At 44.5% G+C, this 22,654-nt stretch overlaps 1 protein-coding gene across 10 annotated transcripts in view; it reads left to right on the forward strand.

Annotated features, from left to right (window-relative positions):
- TLR3 (toll like receptor 3) overlaps window positions 1–7,438 on the forward strand; it is a 388,659-nt gene extending 381,221 nt beyond the window's left edge. For 9 of the 10 annotated variants that reach the window (XM_078678078.1, XM_078678073.1, XM_078678076.1 and 6 more), the window contains one exon: window positions 6,126–7,438. In XM_078678078.1, the coding sequence (XP_078534204.1) occupies window positions 6,126–6,354 (229 nt within the window). In that variant the 3' untranslated portion in view covers window positions 6,355–7,438. The remainder of the gene's footprint in view (window positions 1–6,125) is intronic. The other variant, XM_078678081.1, reaches the window with a different exon arrangement.
- The last annotated feature ends 15,216 nt before the right edge of the window (window positions 7,439–22,654 follow it).

A 22,654-nucleotide genomic window follows, 5' to 3' on the forward strand; every position in this document is an offset into this window, starting at 1 on the left:
CTAAAAAAAACTGCATTGGTTGCCTATTAGGAGACTCCACCATTATCAGCCCTCCAGACAGTTAAAGACTGCAACTAAAGCTGATCTGTGCATGGATCACAACTCTTCTTGCCTCCAAAGGTTAGGAGGGGGAGGAATTTCTTGCTGACCAAACTGCAAATTGTGCAGAAGGGAGCTGCACAGCTAATTTGTAACCTTCCTGCAGGGTCCTCTTCAGCCCCTCCTTAAAAAAACTGCATTGGTTGCCTGTTAGGAAACTGGCAATTTTCAAGTTGTACTGCCTGATGCACAAGACTCTAATAAAGGCCCTTCCTGTCTATCTTAAGTCGAGACTCCACTATTATCAGCCCTCCAGACAGTTAAGGTCTGCAACTAAAGCTTTCTTGCAGATCTCACGCATACGCACCTCCATATATGGCAGCAAATCTTTCTCATATTTGGCCCGTATTCTTTGAAACAGACTCCTTCATATCAGCACCTACCCTGATTTCATGAATTTCAAGATGTTAAAGACATGGATGTACTAAAGTGCATTCGTTTCTGAGCAGCCAAGCACTGAGATACTCCTTCAGTAGTGAGTTGTGTGATATATAAAAAATAAATAACATAGCATATCACAAAGCATTGGCCTACCATGGCAGAGATCTGCCACTTCATGGAGAGGGTGTTATCCAACTTCACCCCTAGATTTTGGATGTACGTTGTTACAACGTATGCTTTTACTACGCATGCCTTTACAACGCAGGTTTTTCAACGCAAGTCGTTACAACGACTTGCGTTGGGGGGGTGCTGGATAGTGAATAGTTTAATTTACTATTCCAACTCCAGTCCCCGTGGATAGTAGGGAAGGTGTTGGATAGTAAATTAAACTATTACCTATCCTAGATCGCCCCCCAGCGCAATTCGTTGTAATGACTTGCGTTGAAAAACCTGCGTTGTAAAGGCACTGCGTGGTAAAAGTTGCGTCGTAAAGGATGTTTACCCTAGATTTTTTTCTACCAAAGAGGGCGGAGGCATGGCAGGCAATGCAGAGGGCCAGAGATCTACACACCAGATGGACACATGTGACCAAAATGGAACAATTTCCGTCTTCTCTGTGTTGCATTTAAGTTGGCTACTCTCTATCCAGTCAAAAACGGCACACATACAGTTGGTGAAGGAAGCTACAATAAAGGCGTGAGAGCCCTTGAAGCTAAAGAGCAGTTGAGTGTTGTAATTTGTGATTTTACATACGAATGGCTCGCCAACTGATGCCAAAGGGACCATGAAGACATTGGAAAGGGTACGGCTAAGAGAAGAGGCCTGTGGGACCCCTTGGTTGATTGTCTTGACCTCAGAGGAAAAAGGAGCGAGCCAGACTGACTGGCCTGTGGTGGCCAGGAATGACTTACATCAGTTGCCACATAGTAACCCCGACAACCAAGATAGAAACACGGTGCAGGAGGATATAGTGTGGGACAGTGTCAAAGGCAGCGGACAGATCGAGAAGGATCAAGACTGCATTTATGCCTACATCCAACAACCGTTTAATTTGATCAAATATTTACAGAACCAATACTGTACCATGATGGGGATGAAAGCCAGATTGGCTTGGATGTTGCTACCAGCTTTTTCAGTATTTTTGTAAAGGCTGGATGAAGAGAGATAGGCCTATAATTACAAAATATATGCTTGTGTCCGAAGCCGGCTTCTCACGTAGAGGGATCACCTTGGCAAGATTCCAGGCGGCCGACAGGACCCCCGAACCAAGGGAGAGATTGAAGATAGAATTGATTACCAAATTAATAATGTCCACTGCCTTAGCAAACAGTGTAGAGATCCAGAAGAGACCCTGATTTTCATTTCAGGATGACTCTGTGGACTGTTCGAAAGAAATATGCTTAAATTCAGTAAGCCTATTGCTGAGCTTGGATGGATCTAGGTGACCAACAGAAGGGGGATTTTTCTACAGGCCCAGCAAAATTCTCTGAATATTGGAAATCTTGGTTTCAAAGTCTGTTGGCAGCCCTTTGCAGAGCTCTTGGGAGGGAACAATAGATCCTTGGCAGGACTGTGGTGAAATAAATTGCTTCACGATCTGGAACATAGAACGGGAACTATGCGCTGCAGAGTTGATTTTTCTCCGTGAAAAACAGGCTCTAGGCCTCTTTAAGAGAGGCGTGATAGGCACTAAGGGCTGATTTATGTATGACTTTACTATCCGATGAATAGTCCTCGCCACAGATAAGTTGACACTTTTTGCAAGCTTTGCATTCCTCGGCCAAGTCCAAACATAATCACGGAGCAGAAGATCTGCCCTTTCTCCTCTTCTGCTCTTGTAAGGGAGCTAGTGAATCCACTGCTCCCAGAAGCCAGATGGTAACAAGCTCAACATTTTGATTGATTTCATTAGTGAAGCGGGGGTAGGTAGACAACCCAGTCAAGGGTTTTCACCTTCTTCCATGCTCTGAAGGCACAGTGGTCCACCATCCTACCCTGCGAACAGGGTTTAACTGAGGTGCAATAAAAAAAATCAAATAATGATCAGACCGCAGGGTGGCTTAGCAGGGCAGATTGGTAACAGGCAGTTGGAAGAAATCAAATCGATAGCGTGCCCTGCCAAGTGCCAGAGCCAGTTGAGGAAGATTCAGAGTGAGTAAACACTCATTGAATGAAGAGGCTAGCAGGTCCTGAGGGCCTTCCACCTGCAAGTTTAAATCCCCAAGGACAGTGAAGTTGGCCCAGTTCAAAATATTAGAGGCCAGGGCTCCTTCTAGGAAATCAAGTAAACTCCCCAGCTGGGCCCAGGGGACCATAAATTAGTGCCCCTGAGAATGAGATTTGGGCAGATAGCAAAAGATAAAAGCCTAGACTCTTGGCTCCCTGAGATCGATAAGCTCAAAAGTGGAGCATGATAGAGGCTGCTTTAAAGCCATCACCGCCCCTCCACCCGTTTATGGCATCTTTCACAAATGTCAAAAGAATACCCCTTAGGGACAGCAGGTACAATGCCCGGAGCGGTAGACTCAGTCAACCAGGTTTCCATCATAAAAAGCACATCTAATCCCCACTACTTAGAAGATCGAAGATGTGGCGAGCAGGTTTGTGCAGCGCCGGGGCATTAATAAGGAGGGTAGACAACTCCTTCCCTTGGTTGCCCCATAGATCTGGGTTGTTTACTGAGCCAACAATTCTCATTCCAATCAAATCGAAGCCTGCTACACCGTATGAGGGAAATGGAATAGGATGCGGTATTCTTTGCATTATGATGTGTTGAGGAACTAACCAAATCTGCCTGGGAAAGCAATTGAGGAGATCAGCTTTGCCTTTGTCACTTTTAGCAACGGAGTGAATTTTGGGGATGACCTTCTTCGTGAAAGGAAATAAAAGGCAACTAGGAAGCATTTAGATATAGACGATAGGTGCCCCGATCTTGTAGCCACACTCCCAGGTACTTATAGCTATTGTTTCTCAATCTCAAGAATGGTGCCCCCCCCCCCTCCCCCTAGATGCCAGTTGCTTTTTTTTTTTTTTAACCTTTTTGAAAGCAACTGCATTTGTTTTAGTGAAGTTGGCATCCATCTAATTTTCGGTGCATAATTTAAAATCAAGACAGATGTATACCTTTTTACAAATGAAGTTGTTGCTTATTAAACCAGTTTTCGTACATTAAACTATTATTTTGAAATAAATCCGCCTACCTGGTGGTTTCTAAGTGAACTCTATTGTGAAGATTTGTTCTGCCCTGATGAAGTCTTCGGGTGATTTTTCCCCAAGACGAAACACGTTTCTGCTTTCTGGGTACATTATTGGTGATGTCAATCAACTCATCAACAAGATTCATCATTGTTTGAAATCTCTGCAACTGTGAAGAAAAAATAAAAGGATTCATTGTTTGAACTTTTTAAAAACTAGATATATCTTTGGACTATTTATTCTTTAAATTGATTTATTCTGAAAAATGTATTATCTGTGTTGTGCTCGGGAACAATAATTTGTTTACTGACACTAAAACAGGTAATAAATAAGAGAGTCCATAGATTTTCCCACCTTTTGAAAATAATTGTTAATTTAAAGAATAACAATAGCTAGTAAGGTGGAATTTTTTTAGGGGGTTAATTTTGTTATAGCAAACCAGAAATATTTTACAGTTAAAAAAAGTTTACTTGGAATGTTGATCCTTTTACGGGCATTGGCAGAATTTTTACAATATTGACTAAAATCAATTTACATAAATACACTTCATATGCTTTCATTTTCTTCATCAATCTCTGTCATTTAATTCTTATATGCAGCATATGATGAGAAGTGTACTTTGGTAAAATGGTATTTTTGTAAATGATGACGCTAAGCCATAAATTGGCATGAACTTGGAGTGTCTACAAGAATGTCCACACACTGCCTCCTGCAAGCTCCACACAAGCTCCCAGGGCTGTCTCTTGCGATATCAACCTCCCTCCTGGTGCTGACCTATCTTATGTTTGACAGAACATTTTCACAGTAATATGAGGTTGTTTATCTCACTATTCCTTACTTCCGCTTCAGTCCATTACAGAATATGACAAATATAAGCAGTTTGTTCAGGAGTCATGCCTTTGCCTCTTTGTCTGTAATCTCAGCAGATTTCAGTTTAGTTATTATGGTTGTAAGCTGCTTTTCCTGTTTCTCCTGCAGGTGCAGTACTGAATTATATTGTAAATTAGCAGACACACTTTAAATTGAGTTGGGTATTAACTACCCTTAATACCTTTTATCACCTCTTTCCAAAATAAAAAAGCCAATTAAAATCTCTCTGTATTTCACAAAAAACGATTTCGTTCTATGGACAAAAATTTAAAGAAACAAAGGGTACCTAAGACCCAAGTGAACTTCAAGTGTGTCTGCCAATTTACAAATATGATACCTAGGGCCAGATGAACGACTGGTATTTGCAGGTGCAAACAGGTATTTTTTAAGAGCAGGCAGGGTTCCCAGGGACCTCTATCTGCCCTTAATGAAATCGTTAATTTTTCTTTTTTTAAATGCATCCTGTTTCCCTTAAGGAAAATGGGCTTCATTAAAAAAAAAAACAGTTTTATTGAAAAGCAGTCCCAGACATGAAGGTCTGCTGAGCCTAGCAGGCCACCATAACTGGGAGGGTCAGCCATTCCCAATGGGGTCGCACATTGCCAGTGCCTCATGAATATGCAGGAGGCCTGCAATTTGCGACCCAATTGGGAATCGCAATCACTGTCGCAGACACTGTTGTACATACCAATTTGCGACTCGCAAATTGCGAGTTGCTATTGCGACAAAATTTGCGGGTCACAAATTCCTTGGTCGTATATCTGGTCCCACATCTGTCCAGCCCCACTTTTCTGTAAAAGCGGCCTAAAATCCACATCAAATGCTCTAGCCCTCACAAAGTTTCCCCACTGCTAAAACATAATTCTTCATCTCCGCTGTGCTCATTTCAACCCCTGTCAAAAACTAGGCTATCTTTTCCGTTTTCAATCTGCCAGTCACCATGGTAATTTTGTAATTTCCGTTTACTAACAACAGGTATGTCGTCTCTCTGCCCATCACTTATGCGTCGGTATTTTTCAACACCATTACCTTGCTGAAGTACTCTCTTGATATACTCCAATTGAGCCATCAGATCCAAATCCCTCTCCCAACTTCCACATTCTATTTTCCCTGCTCCACCACCAGATTCTGTATATCCACCCAGCTTACACTCCAAGCATGTCACCCAATGACCTCTCTGAATTTGCTGCCCTCTTTCTTCAAAAAGAACATCACAGGTCTACTCCTTCAACATGCAGGTACACCAAGAATCACTTTGACCCAAACTGGGACACCGCCGTGACCTCTTATTCATGGTCTAAAACTGAATGTGTTGCATGCTCGGTATTACTCCCATGTCTGCTACATTGTACCACCATCCATTGCAAACACACTGACAATCTATCAGTTACTACCTACTGCAGTGCTCCACCACACTCCCCTAAATAGTGCATAGTGACATTATGTTCAGCATTTGTGCTAGAAATGCACCATTCACTCTATGAATGGTACTTGATATGTAGTCTCATATCTAATAGTTTTAAGCCTCATGAACAATTTCTGATTTTGAATGCTAATTGTTAATTTTGTTTTTGATGAAGGTTCAAGGTGCATCATGCTTTATACCAAGCTATTGAACAAAGTCGGGACTCCATCATACTCATCTTTCTTGACGACATCCCCGATTACAAGTTGCATCAGACATTACGCTTGAGACGAGGGATGTTTAAATCCAACTGCATTTTGGATTGGCCTGTTCAGAAAGAACGGTTGAATGCATTTTATCAGAAGCTAAAAGTAGCGCTCGGCTCCAGTAACACAGCAAGTTGAATATTGCAAAATTACTTGTATACAGTATTCCACCCGTAGCTTTGTCAAGCTCTGAGATGGTTAACATTTGAAACATGTCTAGAAAGAAGACATACTCAGGGGGTCATTTATGCATCTATTATGCACATTATGCCATAAATGGATCCATATGTCTATTTGTAGCTATTCTTATCTGCCACCTTCTGTTTAATAATGTAATGCTTTTTTCTACATATGAAAAATACACGTAACAGTGCCGAACATATCTCAAAATGATTACAGCGTATTAAAGTAGTGTGAAGTATATTTTGACTGAGGAGGAAATGTTTTTACTGATATTGTAGAAGCCTTTGTTTCGTACAATTCATTGGAGTAGCAGATTTGCCTATGCATTTATGCAACAAAACAATCATTATCCGTTCTCACATTTATTCTGTAAGGCGATCGCTTTAATGCTCCAGGCAAGAAAGAAGCCTGTGTTTTGTCGATTTTTTTCATGAGACTATATAATTTATGCATAACCCCAACACTGATATTATTTGTAAGGCCTGAATGACTGCTTCAGATCATTTTTCCAGATCTTATTTTTTTTTTTTTTTCCTCGAGCTACTTGCCAGCGTTATTAAAGCGTTGTGGTTTAATGCATTGCACGCACATCACAGAATTAAATGTACATATTCGCTCTATATAAACACAATTGCACAACAAAAACCCAGTTGTGGACCAGTGCAGTGCTGTGCATCTTTGTGTGGTTATGATATGATTCAATATTGTAAATATGTTTGGCTGTTAATAATGCGCATTACACTTTTTTTACGTTTCACAAAACCTATTTCAAATTTGGGACTTTGAATTTGGCCCAAAATATTTTGTTATTCTGGGCAAATTGTTTAATCTCCCAAAGGTCTTTAGCTTCTAAGGTCTGTGATTTGGCCACTAGACAACATCTTTTTTTCCTCTGTAGAATACAGTGAGTAAAACGAGAATGCTAGCAGCTTTAAAGCTATTTAAAATGTACAGAATGCAAACATTTTTTCCAGATAAAGGCATTATTTCATATGTGTATCACGGACAACCTTTAATAAAAGATGGTTTCTTTTGTTTAGTCTTGCGTGTTTATGACCTGTTGTTTACTATACCAAAACTTATAGTGGACTTTGGGTGAGCCACTTGCTTATGAATTGCTGGCTTTCTTTTCAGTCTAATTTGCGTGCTTCTTAATTATTGGCTTTTCTTTATGTGTTCATCCTTCCCCTGCTGCATAGCTCCTCTGTCATCCTTCTGAATGAATTGCACTGTATGTTTCTCCTGCTTCTATTCAGGCAACAACTTTCCACCTTTGGTGTTAGCTTTGCCCATTTCACTAGACTCTTCTTTTTTAAACGATGCATACATAATATATGTACAAAGAGGGGCTTTTGGTCAGTAGGCTCTATTCATTTGGTAGGCTCTATCCATTGGTCTGTTGATTCTCATTCACATTTTGCTTCCACCCACCGCAGCGTACATCATGTGGCAATGGGTCAGCCTACGTTACCTTATTGTCTCTCTTCACTTTAAATGCCTTCACCAAGCTTGTGCACAGGTGCACATCTGTAAGACATTGGGTTGTTGCTTGACTGGGGTGTGAGCCCTCGTCTATCAGCAACCACAATTTTTGTCAGGGTGAAGCACAAGCCAACCCTAAATTAACCTGTGCTCAACCCTCTGGTAGCTTGGCACCAAACAGTCAGGCTTAATTCAGAGACAATGTGGAACACTTCAAACAGTAATAAGGTGATGAACACTACACAAAAAAGGATGCCACACTAGGTTAGAAATTTGAGTTTTTTAGATTAAAGAAAAAAAGACCAAAATACAAGTAGTAGGACCAAAGAAAGGAAGTTTGTAAGATTTTAGAGAAAAAAGCAATAAGTGTGAATATAAGGTCATGCCAGACCAGGAGAAAGTCACAAGTTCAGGCTGACCACGATGGAGCACAGACCACCTACAGGGATCCAGTTAGGCTTGCTGAACAAATTACCTTAATTTCTGGTTTGCGGAGTGTTGCAAGGGTCCCCATCAAGGATGTGTTATTCAGCATCAGGTCCAAGATGCCGCTAGGTCTGTGGTGTGAGGGTCTGCATCATCATCGAGGATCCTGTCAACAAGGGCTTGCGATGCGAAGTCTGACGTCGAAGATGCGTGTGTGTAGCTGGGGCAATGCGTCGGTTCCGAAGAGCTGCAAGGCTGGACAAGCGTTGTCGTTGAGGGATGCGAGGACTTGTGCCGAGGATGCATTGCACCATGGCGGTTCCAATGAGGTGGCGAGCTGTGGTGCTATTCTGGTGTTTGCGGTGAGGAAGATCCATGCAGCGAAGGTGATGCATTGGTTCTGCTCGGGGTTGTGTCGTACAGCAGAGGAAATGTGTGTGTTCTGTTGGATCCTCAGAGGCTAGCAAAGCACCTTACGCCCACTTCCAAGGGTCCAGGACCTGGGTGGCACCACTTGGCAGTGTAGACAGATAGCAGAGGCAGACGGCTGGGTCAAGGTGGTAGGAGCCTTCTATCCCTGAGTCTCAAGTCAGGAACAGAAGGTTCCCAGAATGGAAAGCGTTTGCATTAAAAACTTTGTTTGTATATTTTCCTTCACTTCTGGTACCCAGTTAGATGCTGACTTGTTTCCTGTCTTCTTAACATTTCTGTCATATAGTGACATTGTTACATATAGGTGGCTGCAATTTGAGTGCTTACTTGACTGATTATTTTTTTATTAAAAAGTAATGTTAAAATGCACTTTACAACTGAAAGGATTGTTTCTTTGGGGTCCTGGGTACACTGGGGTCATTTTGTAGTCCTGGCTTCAGCAGATGTAGGTCCTATCCTTCTCATCCAGGCAAGCCGGCAGCAGAGTGGCCAGTCCATTCAGCTGCACAGCAGTCCTTCTTTCCGGCAGAGTATCCACAGGTCCAGAAGTGTACTGAAGAGTTGGTGTTTGAGGTCCAATATTTATACCCAGTTCTGTATTTGAAGTGGGAGACGCTTCTAGATGCTTGCTTTTGAAAAACACAGATGTCCTGTCTTCCTTGCCCTGGCTCCAGACTAGCTACAGGTTGTATGCAGTCCTTTGTGTAGATTGCAAACACAACAGTGATGGACAGAATGTGGATCAATGTCACACATTCACCCCAGTCAAAAGATCTGGGCCGAAATCCATCGTTTTTCCACTCCACACCACCCTGGGTTAGACAATGGTGATATGCAAATCAGCGCTGACCCTGTGCCCCATGGGAACAGTCCAGTCCGAACTACAAAAGCCATGTCCTTCCCAGAACGGAAACAAGCATCCGAGGACCGGACCGGTTTCGAGGTAACACCTCTCATCAGCCCGGCTAGCTTGACTCCAGTGGTGTGGAGTGCCTGGGACTCACGTCTGAGCATCCCCAGTACACTTAGAGCGGTAATTGCAAACACAACAGTGATGGACAGAATGTGGATCAATGTCACACATTCACCCCAGTCAAAAAATCTGGGCCCAAATCCATCGTTTTTCCACTCCACACCACCCTGGGTTAGACAATGGCGATATGCAAATCAGCGCTGACCCTGTGCCCCATGGGAACAGTCCAGTCCGAACTACAAAAGCCATGTCCTTCCCAGAACGGAAACAAGCATCCGAGGACCGGCCCGGTTTCGAGGTAACACCTCTCATCAGCCCGGCTAGCTTGACTCCAGTGGTGTGGAGTGCCTGGGACTCACGTCTGAGCATCCCCAGTACACTTAGAGCGGTAATTGCAAACACAACAGTGATGGACAGAATGTGGATCAATGTCACACATTCACCCCAGTCAAAAGATCTGGGCCCAAATCCATCGTTTTTCCACTCCACACCACCCTGGGTTAGACAATGGCGATATGCAAATCAGCGCTGACCCTGTGCCCCATGGGAACAGTCCAGTCCGAACTACAAAAGCCATGTCCTTCCCAGAACGGAAACAAGCATCCGAGGACCGGCTCGGTTTCGAGGTAACACCTCTCATCAGCCCGGCTAGCTTGACTCCAGTGGTGTGGAGTGCCTGGGACTCACGTCTGAGCATCCCCAGTACACTTAGAGCGGTAATTGCAAACACAACATTTGTTTCCGTGGGCGAGAGGCACGACTACACTACAGGAGTACAACACTAATATGTGTGAAGATAATCATATGAGGAAATTAATAATATGCTTCGTTTAGAGTTTCGTTTAAGCTGTGCTTACTCGCCTTAAATACTTATAAAGGAAATTATTGAATTACAGATTGTTGCTTTAGCCCTGAGGAAGTCTTTATGGTGTTGATGCACCAAAGACGAAACATGCATGTTGGCTGTTCTGTGGAGATCTAAAGATACAATTGTGTGAAGAAAATTGTCTCATGAGTTCATGTGAAGAAAAAGAACTGAAGAAAAATTAAAGATCACGGATACTCTATTCTGGACATTTATTATTGGCTGAACTGTTTTCTGAAGAATTGTGAAACGACACAAGAAGGGTTATATACTTTTTGCTCAGGGGGACCTACCAAATTGAGACTTTATTATTGCAATTTTCATAAATTGCAACTTGGCAGTATAGGGTGGTGACTGTCTGGACTCCCTTAGTAGCAGATTACAAAATTATACACAGAGTAACACTTAAACCATCAGACATTGCGCAGAAATACCTTACTACCCTTTGGTTGGAAAGCAAGTATCAGAAAATGTACCGCATTACGCTGCAGCCTTTTTAGGTCTTGCCTGAGCCAGCGCATGCCCTGGCGAGACTTTTAGTAAAGGGGATTTAAAAAGCTGACCACACACACTCTTTTTGTGGGGCCTAAACGTGCGGTTATGCACACGGTTACGCGCACAGGCGACATCTGGCTTTCCTTTCTCGTCATGGCTTACTAAGCGCATGGCTCGCGGGCAACCTTACAGCATGTGCACATCGCACACCACTTGCCATACCTGCCTCGAGGCACGCGCACGCTCGTTTTTTTTTTTTGCTTTGAGCGCGAGGCGCTTTGCTTTTAGCACTCCACGGCAGCACATGTGTCTATTGCTTCTCTCCATTCTCCTTTGTGTGCTACTATCCCTGTCACACCTCCACCCCTCTGTGCTCTCCTTGTTGTTCTCCAACCCCCCAGATCATCTGTTGTTTTTCCACCTGTGTACATCCTACTCCGCTTTTTATCTATTTAATATCTACTCCCCTGTTCCTCTGTTGCTTCAAACCCCTCCCCACGTGGCACCCTGTTTTCATCATCACTCCTTCCACTGCTGCATTACAATGCTGGATGCTTTTACACTGCCCTGTTCTATAGCGGCGACCGGCCAAGCTAAAAGTATTCTTTTAAGACCTCCGCCACGTTCCTTGATGCAACGTTCTAAAGTAACACAGTGGATAGGTGTTAGAAATGCTGTTTTCTATAATTTCTATGCTCCAAATATGTCTGCCACGTTGCATCATGCAACATCATAACAGGCGTCATCACATTGCATCACCCAATGTAGCGCTCTTCTTGCGAATACAGAAGAAAGTCCAGAAAACAATGTTTTTGATACGTTCCAGACAGCCGCCATGGTGTGTTGTCGCTTTGCAACAGGAGATCTGGTGGACAATTTGTAAGATTGGGAAACCATGTGTTTTATACTTTTAGCACAGCTGGTCTCCTTTGTTGAATTTGCTAACGACAGAACATTATAAAAGCATCTGGCATAAGCAAAGGCACTAATCGGCGGCCACAAAGCTTTCACTTATTGGCTATGTCAATGCTTGTTCACTTTAGGCAACAGCAACAGGCCCACCTGACTGGCGTTCAGGGTTTGAGTTGGCAGATAAAGTCTGATGTTGCTTTCTCATAAACAAGCATTGACAATCCCAATGGGTCAGACCTTTGGGGCCTATTAGCTTTGGCAGTTCATTCTTCTGGACTGTTCAAGATTGGGAGACACTGGCCAGTATCTTTGAAATAAGCAAGCATTTGCAATGCAATAGGCCTTGCATTTACGCACGTTTTAGCTATTGGCATTGTAAATGACAATGCCTTTTTTATGATTTTGTTTTTTAAAACATAAAACAAAGGCATTGCCAGTTACAATGCCAATAGCTTAAAGTTACGTACATGTGAGACCAATTGCATTGCAAATGCTAGGTTTTTTTTTTGCTGCATAATTTAGTAAACACTGCAACATCATTTTGTCCTCTCTTACCGCATAATTCAAGTGGCGGACAGTAGATGTTAAAATCACTTATGCATGAAACAGAGAGACTGTAAACCTTGCAAACTTAGTTTGGTGTGCATGCAAATCCCGCATTGCTGATCCTTGGTGAGTTACTTCTCTGCCCACCCCTCCTGTACTTGCACGGACAAGCCTTATCTATAGGTGTTGGAAAACGAGGCAGTATCTGTGAGGCCTGCACAAATAACATGACTACATTTGTCCTTCACTGGGAACCAAACACCCAATTGTAGTGCCTGACTCTCAGAGGGTAGCGTTGCAGAGCAGTCTAAGGCTTACTTATTCAAGGGAGGTGGTGTGGGCTAGTAACCGCCATTACAGGTGCACAGCAATAACACTCAATAATTGATTGTCCAGTCTGTACTTTACTTCATAAAAGTAAGAGTCCCTTTATTAAACACACACACTACTCAATACTATGCACCAATTTACAAATATACATAAGCTGTTGGAATTACATTGTGACATTGCATAACATCTCCACCCCTCCCGCGGGGGGTGGGGTCTAGTACCACCACTCCCATGAATGCACATCATCTTGCTCCCAATGCAGTTAGTTGACCATAACCTGGAGCGAGAGCCCTGCTAACTGGCACCATCCCAGTCGCGACCCACCCCACTATCTCAACAACCATTTAAAATAGGTAACCCTGCCTTGGTGATACACAACTCTGACTGAGCATTTCCTACTGACCATGAAGTATACACCTCTACATCTTCAGGGCTAGCAGTCTGGGTTCTTCACCTAAGCACAGCAGCAAAAATACATGTTTAAGCATCACTTTAGATTGACAGTACTCATCACATTTGTGGATCATTAGAATGCATTGCAATTACAGCCCCTAAAGGCATCACAGACGAAATCACAGGATTACGCATATACAGCCAGACACCCTAGCAGGAATGTCAGACACATAACCCCACTTTGCTCATGACATCACCTTACACAGGTACTTCACATTACAAAGGTGAACTTCAGTCCTTCTAACAGAAATAACCTCAGTAAACGCATCTTTGGTGCAATTACACCTCTTCACCTCCAGGGGATGCCCTTCTGCAGACATCCCCAACTCAGCCCTTCACTCCTTGAGGCACTTCTCCGTACACCTCCAGCTGTAGAACAAAAGTTCCAGCCCAGAAGGTGTTGAAATGCTGGCTGAGGCCTTGAGGGGTTATTCTTTTCAAGTCCTCATGTGACTTTGGGAGGGACTTCTCTTCGTGCTGGGGGGGAGACTGCGCTTCTCCAGCTGCTCCTCCAGCACCTTTCCACACATATGGTGGTGACCACGTTCTCTTGGGGCCACCACAAGCAGTGAAAACGCTGTGTTGCCCTTGCAGGCCGGTCCTGTCCTGCAAGGCACAATGGGAATTCCCGCATATTAGAGCTGCTTCTCTCCCGCTGCTTAGGGGAGAGCCGCGAAGTGGGCCTCCGGTCGTGTCTGCCGCCTGTTGGAGGGTCTGGTCTCACCCGGACCCACCGGTGAGTAATACGGCTCAGGGAGCCCACCCCCGGCCACTTATGCAGGTTTTTCAGGGCCCAGGCCCCTGGCACCTCTTCTCGCGGGGCCCGGTCCCACCCTGGCCCCGCATGGCCATCCTGATATAGAGCTACTTGGGGAGCCCACCCCCAGTGGCTCCCGCCAGCTACCCGCACGGCCAACACCCTCGCGTGCTGCCGCAGGAGCCGGCTCAGAATTTCTGAACTGAATGATCTGGCGGGCAGACGTGCAGACCTTTGCCAGCTCCTCCGGCTGCACTCGGGCCCGGGGATGGGATCCCAGGCCCCTAACCTCTTCGGGGGGGGTGCAACGGCACTCCCCCTCATCCAGCGTCGGTGGGGACATGGGTGGGCTCCTGGTGCCCCGCTTGGGGCATTTTCACGGGGACCGGGATGGTGCTCCCCGACTTTGCATTGGGGCCCGGGGAAGGGGTCCCGGGCCCCCGTCCATCTTTGAGGGGAGCGCGCCGCTCTCCGCCTTGTCTTCTTCGGGGGGCGCATTGGTGCTCCCCCTTCCCCAACATCACCGGGTCCCAGGGTGGGCTCCTGGCCCCCTTTCAGGGCAATTTTACTTGGCTAGCATCTTCGTGGGCAGGGGCGCGCGACGGCGCTCCCCCGCTTCCATCTTCGGCTGGGCATGGGTGGGCTCCTGGCCCGCTTGCAGGGCATTTTTCACGGGGAGCGCGACTGCGCTCCCTGCTTCCCTTCTACCGGGCGCATAGTTGAGACAAGCGGCGAAGCCCCACGTGCTTCATCGTCGGTCCACTGAGGGGTCAAAGGTCGCCTACCTTCTGGGGGGCATATCTCGGCCCCCAGGTGGCCGATTGTCACAATTTTCATCTCTCCTTGCTCCTCTTGGCCAGCCCCAGCCAGTGGGAACCCTCTCCTTTGCCCTCCTGGTCTCAAGGAGGGTGCATGTAGCAGGGAGCCGTCTTCACTGGCTCCCTGCGCCAGCCTTTCGACTGCTCTCCTCCTGGGCCTCTTTTCTCCCTGCGCAGAGGCCCCTGCTTCGGCGCACTGGTCCTGGGCTCTTTTTCCGGCGCTGTTCAGGATCCTGGGGGCAGTCAGGGGGTTCCTTCTTCCAACTGTCTATTGTGCCAGGTTCCAGCACCTTCTGCCTCAGCAGACCACACCCCTATGAGCACTTGTCTTCCTGTGCAGGCACTTTTTAAAAGTTGAGTAAGGGGCTGGCAGGAGGTCTCTGTTTGTCCTATCAAACAACGACACATCACTTCACTGCCCCTGCTCCCTCCTTCCTGCCCAGCCTCTGGGGTTGTTCAAAATGGCATAGTCCAGGGTCTCTTGCCACATGGTCTCTAAAAAAGCCCCTTCCCCCCCTCGCTGCCTTCCCTCCTTGGGTCAGCCTTGTGCCTGGTACCCAGTGATAGCTGCTGATGGATGAGCCTGTAGCCCCACTCATCTTCTCTTCATGGAGAGGAGGTCTTGGCTGGTGGAAAAAAAAGATTATCAATCCATCCTGCTGATGTCAGCCCTCAGCCAGGCCCCGGTTATGGCTGACTCGGAGAAATGTGACAATTCTGGATGGCCCAAAAGCAGTACAAATAGGACTTTGGACTCTGCAGAATACTTCTTCTCACATCCGTTGCAATGGACTTTATTGCATGTCTGGAATTTCTAGGCCTTAGGAAAGTAAAAATAGCACATGTGCTCCCTATCCCCATAAGAGAATAATGGAATACACACTGTAAAGCACACCGACTTTCCCTGGCATGTTTCTTCCCACTGTATAAAACCTATTCCATGTCACCACCCCCTTCTGCATAAGTCCTGCCACACCAGTCTATCTACCCTGCTTCTTGGCTGCGCATGCTGGGAATCTCACCAGCGCAGCCTCTACATGTGTACACAAGCATGTGCACATGTGTCTGCATGTAACCAGCCCAGTGTCCCTTACGCCAGCTGCTGCGCAGTGGCCTGGTCAAGCCAGGGGGACACCTTTAAAATCCCCATGCAGTCTTTCATAATGAGTTCACTGTGGGTGAGTCCCAATTTATGAGGCTCCCCCACAGTAAAAGAGAAAAATCCGGGTGGCCCATAGTGTCAGAACCCCCTTCTAACAATAGGCCTTGGCTATTTCTGCCATTCGGGGGATGCATTTTTTAAATAAAAAAGTTGGAGAACGGATTTTATTCAATTGAAAAAGTAGGGGCACGCTGTGCCCTGCCGATCCCGCCTACTTCGACTACTGCTTTTAGTAGACTGCATCAAACATTTTAGTTTTTTCTTATGTATTTCAAACCTCAACTATTCAAAGCTAATAGACATCCCCATTGTAGTGAAACCCACATTTATTTACTTGGTGACAAATTAATAGTATTTAATTGTGTTTGCTTCTAGGTTTCATTACTTCCTGCTCAGAAAATGCCACGGATGAGGGTACATTCCTGTGAGTCCATGTGCATCATGTTGTTGACATGTTCTTGGGTGATAGATTTTTGTGCACTATTACAAAGATTACATTTTGTTATTCAAACATTTATTGCACAGAGTAAATGCGTTTCCTTGCATGGTCACCTCTAGGATAAAAGGGGATCCCGCTTTCAAAAGCCTGAGAGACAAGTTCCTAATAAAGGCCATTTAGAATCCACTTAGAAGCTAAAACACAACTGCATTCAGTCTTGCATATGATTGGATTATGAATGGATACTAAGAACTTTGTCTGCGCAAATTACACTAGGAGAGAACTATGCTTTGTGTTCCATAATGTAGAGTAACATCAAAATGTGTGCTTCAATTGTCCTGACATTTCCCCTAACACATAACAAAGGGCAAAGAATGCAACATTAAAAAGCTAATATTTGTATGTTTGTTTTGGCATTTTTTTACTTCATTTTTTGGAATTTACAGTTTGATTTCATCTCTAGTGATGACATAGATGAGATTTGTTACCTATTAAGTTAGCTGTTACCAAAACAAACAAGCCTTTGACTGCTGTATTTACATTCAGTCTTTGAGAAGAATGCAATTAATGTTCAAAATATAAAATAATGCCCCTCACTAAGGCATTTAGCAAAGGTAAAATGCATACCAATCTAAAATGAGAGCCAGTGTTTACATGTCATTGTCGGATTTCATGCATCATTTTGGAAAAAACTGCACAAGTAACAAATTATTTCTTTATCACATTTACTAAGTGTACCTGCACCCATTTGTGTATGTCGCTTTACATATAACAGAAATTGTTACACATAAGTGTGAAAATACATTTAACTATGGCAATTACATAGCTATACATCGTAGGACACCTCGGCATCTGGCAGAATCATGTGTCAAACAGTGATACCTAGGTATGGTCCACAAGCATAAGCTAAATGTGATAAAATTATTGTTATGGTAGGCTGACCCATGTGAGAAAGATGTGACACATTGTCTTCATGGAGAAGGAGGAGATTTTGATAACCTGGTTTACCTATGAAAGTATAGTTCAGTGTCCATGATCACCTCAAAGTTCCTCACTTTGCTGGTGGTGATCAGGAAGGAGCCAAGATCCAGCGACTGTTACTCAATGGGGTGGTGGATTGACAAGTTTCTGCCGGAAAGGCTGTCTATTTGTAAAGACTTGAAATTTAGGTGGTTATGTGACATGCATCGGTTCATTGCTAATATGCAGAAGCCATGGATGCAAGTTGGCTGTAGTAGATGTCATAGTTTAGGGGTGTAACATTGAAGCCTTAGAGGATGTTATCATGAGAGAACAAAGGGAGGACAGGAGTGGATGACAGGAGATAATTAGAGGCTCTCTTTGTAAGGTATGATGAGATACATCCCAGTGCAGTGCCTTGTAGATGCTGAACTATATCAAAGGGCAAAGACAACCCCAGCAGTGGGTGGGGAGGTGGAGGCATTGATTTTATACCATGGACTATTGTGGGTCACTACAGATGGTCAATATGGAAGTGTATGTGGTACAGCCAATGCAGAATCCTGTTTGTTGGACGTGTAAGCAATTTTCTTAGAAGAATGCATTGTGTTCTTATGATATAAACTTCCAGCCACCTGACGCGTAGGTGGTGTAGTAAAGTTCCATCCTCAATTACCTACCCCATGATTTTCCACAACCAACACTTTAACATTCCTTCCTGATAATAAGGCAAAAGAAGAGCCAGGATGCATACCACCTTCGCCCCGCCGCTCTTACCTGCACAGGCCGCGGCTGTCCACGACTGCTTAGAAAATAAAATAACATTAATAGATTAGTAAAGAGTATGTAAATAAAGAAGCAAAACTGAAAAATTAGGTTAATATCTTCAGATTGATTCATGGGAGCAGTGCAAGTGCATCAAACAAAATATGGCATGGGTGATGAGCGGTCTCAATTGAATATAGAAAACCTCCAATCTTTCCATTAAAATGTTTTTTTTATTTGTTTGATAAATGCTTGTTTCTATATTTTCTTGTTTCTTGTTTTTCAGTTTAATCATCGAAAATGCTTAGGCTGTGGTCACTGGCTTCCAATAACAACTTAGGGGCCGATTCCGAACTTAGTCGGAAGGTCACCGAATCGGGTTAGGCATTAGCAGATCCGATACGGAGGCAGATTTTCTGTCCCGAGTCGTACTTGGATCCGGATGTCGAAGTACGATGCGAACAAGCGAGAAATCTCCGTCCGAATCGTTTCTGGGTCGGGTCTGAACCGCTCCGTACAACTCGGTCACAAGCAAACCGTGGCGCGCAATGGAGACGTTTGACGACCGAGCGAGTATGATGCTCGATTCAGACAGCCGGATCGAGTCAGAGCGTCCGGCTCGCAATAACTCCCGGAGTTGGACTTCGGGGTCCGCGTCGGACCACCCTTCACCCGCAGCCTTAAAACTCGAACACAGGGGGAGAGCCATGGGTCTCCCCAACACAGGCATGCACGGTGCGGATGGCACCGACGCCTACCGACTGTAGGGGGCGCACTTGTCCATGACGTACCCATTGTCAATAGGAGCCCGTGTACGTGTCGTACAGCTGGCTCCCATTGACTTCTATGGGAGTCTGACCAAACCGAGTCCGACAGCATACGGCCGCATCGTACTCGCTCGGTCGTACTGCAGGAGTCCGGATCGGTCGGAAAATACCCCGGATCCGGCTCGGTCGGGGTGCTTTCCGACCCAGACCAAACCGAGTCCGACAGCATACGGCCGCATCGTACTCGCTCGGTCGTACTGCAGGAGTCCGGATCGGTCGGAAAATACCCCGGATCCGGCTCGGTCGGGGTGCTTTCCGACCCAGATCTGAATTCTTAATTAATTTATTCAGCTGTCAGCCTTACAATAATTTAAGCTGGCGGTTTAAAAAAAACACTAATCATTCCAAAACCGATAAGAATGTATTCAGAGCAATCTGCTAAGTAGCACAATAGTGTTTAAACATTCCATTCCATTCAGAAGGAGAATCAGCAAATGCATCAGATATATAAAAAATGCAAGTGCATTGAGACAATAAAAGTACACAATTCAGAAAAAAAACATGTATATCATAAACAATTAAATAGCATAACAACATTTAGGAGCTATAACCCTTCCTTTCAAAAATAATCTACCAGCCTACCTTATATGACAAAGTGCAAGTGCTGAGGGGTATTGGGGTACCATGCAAATTAAGCAGGAGCTGGCAGCCTGTTACATCATAAAATCCATGCAAATCTGCAAAGGCTATCTGATTAAGCTGATATCAAGCTTAGTAGCCAGCTCTCTCAGGCAAGGCCATGTAGCCCATAGAAATTACGCTACAGAATAGACTGCATATGCACCATCTGATTTAATGCTCAGCGCCATGGCATCTTTAACACATCTAACTCTGAAGCGTTTGAAAAGGTGGAAGAGCCATCCCCGCTGAGCAGATTCTTATTTGTTGCAGAACAGAATAAAATGGTTTAAGTTGTGTATCCCTCCAAAGCTATAATCACAGTGGTCAAATCTAACAGCGAGCACATGAATTTGTATGCGATAATCGCTGGTCAGTAAGATAGCAAGAGGGTGTTGCAGAAGTAATCGCTGGTGATAGAACCTGGCTTCAGCGCCAGGTGTTTTTTTTATCTGCTTATATTCATAATACCATTCTTTAATCAGATCTGCAGTATCCAGCCTGACTCTGCCGGGGGTCTCCCACAGGGACACCATGTGCCGCTCATCTACAATGTTCTGTACATAGGACGACCATGTGAAGCCCAGTCAGGTAGCACTGTCTGTAACTTCTTCTAAGGTTTCTAGATAAACTGCAAGCTTCGAATTTCTTACCAATCTAACCCAATAGAGGATTGGCCTGAGGGCTATGATTTCTAATATTTGTATGAAATGTAGCTCCACGTACAGTACCTCTAGAGGGGTGCCAGGTCCAAGCCTCAGTAGAGCGCTTAAAAACGTATTCTCAGCTACTTGGAGTGATTAGATGTTTGCATACCCCCATAGCTCCGTCCCATACTGTGCAGCCGCCACTGCCATTTGCTTATATATTTGCAAAATAACGCTAATGCTTCTGCCATTGGTCTTGGGCTTAAACTTTAAGACTGCACCTGCCATTTGTCTCAGAACCTATGTTGCCTTCTGTATTTGGCTGCCTCAGTACAAAATCTCTGAAAATCGTATTCCAAGCATTCAAACTATGTGACAGTTAACAAGGATACACTTTCAACCATAGGCTTCTGCTTAAAACTAGAACTAGAAGAGGGCCTAATGGTCAAAGACTTATTCCGCAAACAATTTAATAGCCTATGGGTGGAGTTTTTTGTTCATGCCAGCAATACTGTGTCATTCGCGTATAGCACCATCAGCACCCTCTTCCCAGCTATATTGGGGATGTCACTAATAAACGAGAAAGGGAGTGAAGAGGTTGAAACAAAAGGTGGACTAGTCCTCCTCTATCTATCATGAAAAAACCAAAAACAATCCATCCTGATCAACTGAATAGTGATATACTTCAGTGATATACTTCCTAAGAATATTCAATCAATCAGGGAATTATAAGCACACTACTCACCTGTGAGGGTCTCAAGGCGCTGAGGGGGTAGAGGGGTACGAGGCTCCATTTAAGCGAAGAGCCAGGTCTTGAGAGTCTTCCTGAAGGTGTTTAGGGATGGGGCGCATCTGATGTCTGCCGGTAACTCGTTCCAGGACTTGGCTACGATGTGAGCGAACGATCTTTTGCTCAGCGTATTTAACACTGTTAATGAACTATGTGTACCCTACCAAAGTTAAGGGAAACACAATGTGTTGTTAAAATAACCCTCACCCAGCAAAATGTCCCTCCCTTTGTGGCATGCTTCATCATTGGGTTCTTCCCGCCCCAGCTGCAGAACGGGGCGTGCTACAGCCAACGAAGACGTGGGAGCACTTAGGAGTGAATATACTGTGTGTAATGTGAGAGTGGAAGGTTCAGAGTGAAAATAGTGAAGTTAAAAAATACCTGGCTATGTGGAAAACTACTATTTAATGCTCCTAGCTGGTACCATTAAAAATGGGGAGTGGAGGGTATGTGCTGTAATGGGCTACCACCTCCCTAGTCTACATGTTTCGAGGCCATCCCAATGACTTCTCATCAGGACCAAGAAAAGGATCCCTACACCACTCTAAGATAAAAACAACAATGTGGTCTGCTAAATCAATCTAGCAGAATATAATTCACTTAAGTAACAAGCACTTGATACTGTACCCTGCTTCCTGTAGGTGCTTGGGTTAATATGGAAGGATAAAGAAACAACATTGTTAAATACAATAGTATAATAATTACTAAACCACATCACCATATCTGTGGTAGGTTTTTGAGAAGTGATATATTTTTCACTAAGTGCACCACAGCTTATAAGTTAAATGGGTGCCGTGCTGCCCATGAAAGTGACATACAATTCAGTACTAGACATAGTGACGTTAAACATAAAACGCACACTCTATATTTATCAGTTTTGTTTGTTTGGTCCATATCTTAGAGTCTGGTGAACTATAAAATGATTGTGAGATGCGGGTGAAGTACATGGTGATGCCCCTACAAGTAAAAGTGTAGAAAAGCAAAGTTTAACATACACTATTATTACCACTCTATGGCCCCATGAGCTATCATCACGGGAGGGGAGAAGCGCTTGTAGTCGCACACTGCAGGGATAAAGAGTATTAAAAATAAGGTTTGTTATTACAGCTGATGTTGCATCGCTAAAAAGAGTTTTCTGGAAGAAATCGTTTTCTAGAAAAAATGCTTGTTGTCTTAGGGGGCAGCTACACCGTACTCACATCGTCAAAGCCGCTCGCTCGTTCGCTCAAGAAAGTACCTTCCTGTGGCTCCGATGAACAGGTTGTGAATGTTTTGAGCAGGTTTAAGTAATGCCTCCCTTCAACGTTGCACGCGCAATTGAAGAAAACAGCTGAAATGTTAAATAAACCCAAAATGGCCGCCCGTAATGGCACACTCTTCCTGTAGGCTAGGCAACTTCTGCCTCACTATGGAGTTAAGGTCTCACATCTTAGCTGGAGTGTTAACTGTCACAAAATGGCTGCCTGAAAACTAAACACTTTGTTCCTTAAACGCGGTTACTTCTGCATCTACGTGTATTTGCTTATATTATATTCAATGGAGCTTAAGTTTATATGTG

This window comes from Lissotriton helveticus, chromosome 2_2 (genome assembly GCF_964261635.1).
Source record: "Lissotriton helveticus chromosome 2_2, aLisHel1.1, whole genome shotgun sequence".
Taxonomy (NCBI): Eukaryota; Metazoa; Chordata; class Amphibia; order Caudata; family Salamandridae; genus Lissotriton; species Lissotriton helveticus.